Source organism: Oryzias latipes, chromosome 1 (genome assembly GCF_053564925.1).
Source record: "Oryzias latipes strain Hd-rR chromosome 1, Olatipes_Hd-rR_3.1".
In the NCBI taxonomy this organism is placed as follows: domain Eukaryota; kingdom Metazoa; phylum Chordata; class Actinopteri; order Beloniformes; family Adrianichthyidae; genus Oryzias; species Oryzias latipes.
Genome location: NC_136237.1, coordinates 24,968,089 through 24,974,815, shown reverse-complemented (window position 1 = coordinate 24,974,815; position 6,727 = coordinate 24,968,089). Strand labels below are relative to the sequence as shown.

General features: G+C 37.9%; 1 protein-coding gene across 1 annotated transcript; it reads left to right on the top strand.

Moving 5' to 3' along the window:
• The first annotated feature begins 1,711 nt into the window (after positions 1–1,711).
• Positions 1,712–6,464, top strand: LOC144991023 (uncharacterized). The gene is made up of 9 exons (XM_078944667.1): positions 1,712–1,894; positions 2,086–2,234; positions 2,309–2,445; positions 2,533–2,626; positions 2,762–2,885; positions 3,137–3,357; positions 3,433–3,610; positions 3,971–4,095; positions 4,251–6,464. The coding sequence occupies exons 3-9, from the start codon at positions 2,429–2,431 to the stop codon at positions 4,590–4,592; spliced, it is 1,101 nt and encodes a 366-aa protein (XP_078800793.1). The 5' UTR covers positions 1,712–1,894; positions 2,086–2,234; positions 2,309–2,428; the 3' UTR covers positions 4,593–6,464.
• Positions 6,465–6,727: the final 263 nt, after the last annotated feature.

Here is a 6,727-nt window from a genome sequence, read left to right as displayed (position 1 = left end):
CTACACACACAGACTTCGAGTTTCAATGTTAAGTTAATGTAGAGGATCTGTGGCGCGATTTGAGCGCAGTGTGTTTTCAGCGGCGCGGCCTGAGTTTAAAAAAAAAAAAGACCGTTGGCGAGGTTGTCGCTTTTAAACAATCTGGGACTCGTCTCTGGGACTTGACATTTTCGGGGACTCGATTAGCAGATGAAGTACAAATCCAAAATGGCGACTCAACGTCACAATTCCATCCATCCGTCCATCCATCTTCTTAACCCGCTTTATCCCTTTCGGAGCAGCGGGGTTGCCGGAGCACGTCAGATTACTGTTAAGGAAAGGTGGGGGAAACCTTGGAAAGGGTCGTCAGTTTGTTCCAGGGCCCATGGGGCTGGAGCGCTCCACATCCACCTTGGCGGACAGACAGACATGATAAAGCCACCTGTTTGCTTAGGCCTACTCCCTTTCGAACTAATACAGGAACAGCAAGCCTTAACTTGGTCACAGACACACGAAATCACGTTCTGTGTGAATGCAGTTAGGGGTTTTAGATAACTATTTTACATTTTAGGAAAATGTGTTTTCCTGCATTTATATAATTTTATTTATTTACTATTTAGCAAGTTTCATGTATGCTTGAATCATGTAAAAAACTATTTTTTACTTTTAACCAGTTGTGGCATCCTTTAAAAAAACGTACTCAAAATTGCATCTGTCCTGTGGAAGGAAGGAATTTTTTAGTGTCACTTTGCAAAAAGTTACTACATACTAAAAAACAAATTTTTACAGGTGGGACAAAATTTTAAGACAGACACCCTTTCCTGCTTGTAATCGCTGGATGTCATGTGAACGTAGATTATCCGAGAAATTAAATAGGGAATGTCGTTTTATTTTACTCTGTATGTGTTGCAAAATGCATTTTACAAGCAAAATGTATACAAGTTTTTTTTTTGTATTTTTAATTGTTTTATTTAGAGCTATGGACAATGATTTAACCTAATATTTATGAAGTCTATCTTTGTGGGCTGGTAAGGGCTGTCAAATTTTTTTGTGTGGGTGGGGGGTTACTTAAGTATAATTGAATTTTATAACACAACCTTGCTTTAATCAATATTTACACCACATTGTAAATGTAACTAAATTTTATAATCTAATTCTTAGTGTCAATTGGTGTTGCTCTTCAGCTTCAGAGGGTCTCAGCTGGTAAGCCCTAAGTGAAGGAGGTAAGTCTTGATAGTCATGTTAGCAGTGTCAGCATGCCCCCCCCCCCCCCCCCCCCCTATTTTTTTGTTCTTTTATGGAAAGCTCACCCTAACATATACCATACTTGGTGATTACATAATTGACTTTGCATATTACATGGCTCACACACACACCTCATTCTGGAACCCACTGCATGGGTTTTAAAAGTTTCAAAACTCTGTAGTGGATAACATAGTTGACAGGTTTATTACTGTGTCCATATGACTGTTTTTAATTTTAGCTTGAATTGTTTAAGTTGTATGCTAAAAAAATGCTTATTTCTGTCATGTTCTTTTCTTTTTGGTATGGTTCAGTAAAATGCTGGTGCAGGTTCGCTACCGCCAACAGCAGAAATATGTAAAGCTGGATGAAGTTGATGGACAGTTTGATTTCATGAAAAAGGTTTGTTTTTAAATTTCGTTTGAAGAGGAAATACATTTTGTGTAGGTGATTTTGTATCCAAATTAGTTAATTCATTTGTGAAGTGAGAATAGTGCTGGCTTAAAAGGTGCTCTCAGAAATATCTCATCTTTTCCAGTCATCGAGAGGTTTTGCCTGCCACCTGACGCAAAAGTAGTATACAAAGATGCAACAGGGACAGAAGTTGACGAAGACATTTTCAATGACCTTGTCAGCCAAGGCAGCGTTGTTTTAACAGTTTTCCCAAGTGATGGTGAGAAATGTAAAGGGTCAGTTACATGAAGCAATTCAGTGTCAAATGGTGGAACCTGAACTCTCAAATCAGTCTACAGAAAAAAAACAATATGTAGTATAATGTGGAATCCAACAAGATGCAATAAATTTTGCAACATTTGAACGAAGCTGTACATTTTTTTTATTTCTGAAATTTATTTTTTCTCCTAGAGTTTACTGATTGCTCCTTGTCCTCTCCATCTGAATGGTCTGACTCAAGCTTCAGTTCAAGTGCAAGTGCATCAACTGTACTTCTAGATGAGATCCCAGGGAAAAATTCAAGACTTGAAGGAACAATCAATGCAGTTTCTGCAAAAAAGGTTGGTAAAAAGTTTCTAATATCTCTGTCAACATTTTTTTTTGCCGTTTAATTACAATTTTTGTCTTCCCTTAGTTGATCGAAGCTGTACTTGGAGCCAGTTCAGGTGGTGAAGAGGTCCTTGAAGAATATCACGCATCACAGACTCTTAAAGATTCTACCAGAAGAAAGCTGGTCAATATAATAGTGGCCCACATGATTGATAAACATGGGTAATGTGCCCAGTTTTTGTAGACTTAAAAAAAGAATCAAAACTGTTTATCTATTACTATAGTAATCCCAATTGAATCTCTTCCCAGACATCTCCCCACTAAAGCTGTTAGAGAAGAATATGCTCTTGGGATAGTGACACTTTTTCCATCCCTGAAAGACCCATACTCCGAGAAAGGCTACGTATGTATAATTATTATTGTAATATTCGTTGAGATAGTATTTATGTTTTGTGTTGTTAGGTTCTGGGTGGGCATTTTGATTTCTGATATTCTTAAAAATGACAGACAATGCACTGTTAATGTATTTCCATTTCAGGAACATTTCTATGATGCTGCAAGCAGTACAGGATACATTTCTTGGCGTCTTAAGACCATCCAGAGAAAGATTCGACGAGAATCTACCACTTCAAATAGCCTCACTGGCCTTTCTCAAGGAGGAGGTAATACATCTGCAAACTGGTCATCTTATGTCAGCTAGTGTAGTAGAAGAGAGCAAAGATGGTTTTAGGTCTGTATGCTGTCACCTCTTTCACAAAAGTAGTTTGTATGTCTGACATTAGAAAGCCACTTTCCTCTTACTAGATTGGTTGAACAATCTCTTGGACTGATTTTTATTATATAATTTTTTTTGCATTTACCTATCAACAACTAGGGCCTAATTTATTTAAAGTGTGTGTGTTCCTTTCTTCAGGGGGCCCTAAATTCCAGAGATCTGTTGTAGTTGAGGAGCAGCAGCTGGATGGAGATGCTTGTCAGGAGGCAATGTCTTTGCTCAATTATGCCACAGACACTATGCAAATTTTTCGAAAGATGAGAGAGACGTTTCAGCATCGGCAAAAACTCATCAATGACTCAGACAAAACGATTGACATCCTGTCAATCTTCCCAAGATTCCTGGATACCAAAGGATTGGTATGTATGCAGTGATATTTTGAGATTTACTTGAAATGTGCAGAATGTGGTGATAGTATATTTTCTTTCTCATAGGTAAATCAAGACTTCATTCTCTTGTTTAATGACGAGGTATCCAACCGGCTGCTTCAGAAATGGGACCCGATCTTTAGATGCAACGTTATCAAAGAGGCCAAGCAGCTCACTTCAACACCAGAGCTTCGTCAGTTGTTGCATTCAGCGGAGAGTCCACAAGGAAGTGATGAGGCAATGAGTGAGTTTTGCTCTCTTGTGTTTACAATTCAATACTTTATTAACATAACTTTTTTTGTACTTTGCTTTGTGTAAGTCTTTAAAAGTTCAATGACCTAAAAGATCATGAAGTACATGAATTTGCAGTACATTTGAATGCAGGTTTGTTAAATCAGATTATTAGGGGCATATTTAAGTTTCTCAGTTATTGCATCACCGCCAACTTATTTTAGCTGTCATTTTACTATTTATTGCGGCACATATCTACTTGAGACATGCAGAGTTTTAAATATATGCAACGTTTTCAACAGAGTAATTGGTTTTTGCCCTTTTAATGATCATTGTTTTAAGTCTTTGCTGTTCATTCATTCTTTGTCCATAGCTTATGATGCAGAGATGGCCTCGCTTTTGTTGCTGTTATATCTCCTTCCACCACCACCTGGGGGACCAAAGTTTCCAAAAATCAGCGCTTCTGATGCAGTTGAAAAAGTTATTGTCTTTCACAAGGTAATTTTACATTTGTTAATTTTGATCATGTGTAAAACTGGTAAATAGTTAAATGAAACAAATTGTAGGCAAGTTTAATTTAACATAGAATGTTTGTTTTCACTTGTGCAGTGCTATTTCTGACTTGAGTGTCCAATGTCCTTTTTAAACCTCAGTCTTGCTGCAGTTTGGAAGAACATCTTCAGAACCAGCAGAACCATCAGCCATACCTCCTAGCCGTTGGTCGCGAAAAGAGGTACATCGACAGATTCTACATCTCCATTGACAAGCGTCTCATCCCATGCCAGGCAAACCGCTCCCTTGGGGCATTTGATGAACTTTTTAAAGCTCATTTTGTTTTCAGTGTGTCTTATGATGGTGCACTTCTGAATTTCTACACCTTTTTGCAGACAACAGTTTATAACATTGATATGGGTAAAATGAAGGTGTCACCAAGAATTCGAGACATGAGAGCCAAACTCCTTAACCAGGAGGTGCTTCTCACAACCCAGATTTAAAGCCAGGACAATTAAAGGCATTTTGAGCAAAATGCTCACATGTTTTTTGTGCAACAAAATTTTCCCCAGCAGTCAGCAGTTGATTTCACATATAAGAGGTGAACATGGTTATTATCCTGGACCAAAGTTCAAGTTGTTTTGTTGTCAGCCAAGTTGTAGGCTTCAGTTTCAAACATATGCAGGCTTTAGAAAGCACCTTAACATTATTCATAGCAACGTTGAACAAATTGTTCATACTTCAGCTGTTACTAATTTGCCTAGTGATCCAGTTTCACATGATTTGGAAGACCAATTTCATTCAACAGATCTTTCTCAAAGTTCATCCAGTGTTATTCTAGAGTCTAGTTCGTCCCATGTTCCAGAAAGTAGAGAAACTTCCAAAAAAATGTGTGCATCCATTGTGGGCAAACTGCAGGGTAGTGGCATTTCTAACAGTTTAGTATCTTCACTTGTGGGTGATTTGGGGGAACTAACAAGCGAGCTTCGTTCAGAAGCAAAGCAAGCCATTATTTCTGCTTTACCTGCAACTGACCCCAACATATCTGTAATTAATGAATCTTTTGAAAAATTGAAAAACCCATTCACTCATCTAAATACAGAATGGAAACGAAATAAATTCATCAACCTAAAATGGGGAGTGGTAGAGCCCAGAGAAATAACACTGGGAGTGAGATACGACACCAGACGTAATCAAAAATCGGGTACTTATGATCAGGTACCTGTTAAGGATACTTTCATTTATGTCCCTGTTCTGGAATCTCTGAAGTTCATGTGTAAGAATCCAGAAATTTGTGCTCTCCTGAAGAGGGAGTGTAGGTCAGAGCCAGATGCGTATCATGACTTTTGTGATGGAAGTTACTTTAATACTCACCCCCTGTTTTCAGCCCAAAAGCATGCTTTACAAATTCAGCTATTCTATGATGATTTTGAAACGGCCAATCCCCTTGGCTCAAAACGTGGAATTCACAAAATTGGCGGCATTTATTTCATTTTAAGAAATCTACCTCCAAAATTTAATTCCATCTTGATGAACATTCATTTAGTATCTCTTTTCCACACACCAGATCTGCACAAGTACGGTTTTGATGTTATACTGGAACCACTGATAAGTGATTTGAAACAACTTGAAAGTCGAGGGATAAGTCTTCCATTTTCTGATGAGCCAATATATGGAACAATTTCACAAATAACTGGAGATAATCTAGGGATGCATTCCATTCTTGGTTTTAACGAGTCATTCAACAGCCGACATTTTTGTCGCCTTTGTTTGGTTGAAAAAGATGATTGTCAAATCCTAAAGTGGTCTTTCGTGAAAAAGATGTGTTTGACATGCATTGGCAGTCTCTTAAAGAAAATGTTAATTTAAAGTCACTGTATGGTATGAAAAGAAATTCTTCTCTAAATTCCTTGCAGTATTTCCATGTTTGCAGTAACTACTCTTTTGATATAATGCATGATCTTCTTGAAGATGTCGCTCAGTATGAGATCAAATTGCTATTTGAATATCTCACATAACACTACATATCAGAACAAAACTTGCTTTCAAGGATCTATGGTTTTGACTATGGTTTTTTAGAAAGAAAAAATCGTCCCACTAAAATTATTTTGGATAGTCCAGGTAATGGCATTGGCTTGAACTCCATTCAGACATTATGTCTCGTAAAAAACATTCCACTTATTCTTGGTGACATTATTCCAGCAGGGAACAGACACTGGGAACTATTACTACTGTTACTTCAAATAATGAACATAGTTTTTTCACCTTCTCTCTTCTATCTATCTATCTATCTATCTATCTATCTATCTATCTATCTATCTATCTATCTATCTATCTATCTATCTATCTATCTATCTATCTATCTATCTATCTATCTATCTATCTATCTATCTGTCTATCTATCTGTCTATCTATCTGTCTATCTATCTATCTATGTGCACCATTCTTAAAATGCACTTTGGTTAAAGAGAAATGTCACACTTTTGAGCAAAAACTTATAACTCACTTGGTTCTCCCATTCTATCCTGGCCAATTCCCTGGCCCTGCCCTGGGCCCCATGCCATATAAATGGCGCTCTGGGTGCGGCTGGGCCTCTGGGCCGGAATGGGGGTCTTGGCAGGAGCGGGGCTCTGGGAGG

Coding starts and splice junctions, on each gene's coding strand:
- LOC144991023 (XM_078944667.1), top strand. Junction 2,627..2,761: donor CATACTCCGAGAAAGGCTAC/GTATGTATAATT, acceptor TTTCCATTTCAG/GAACATTTCTATGATGCTGC. Junction 3,358..3,432: donor TCCTGGATACCAAAGGATTG/GTATGTATGCAG, acceptor TCTTTCTCATAG/GTAAATCAAGACTTCATTCT.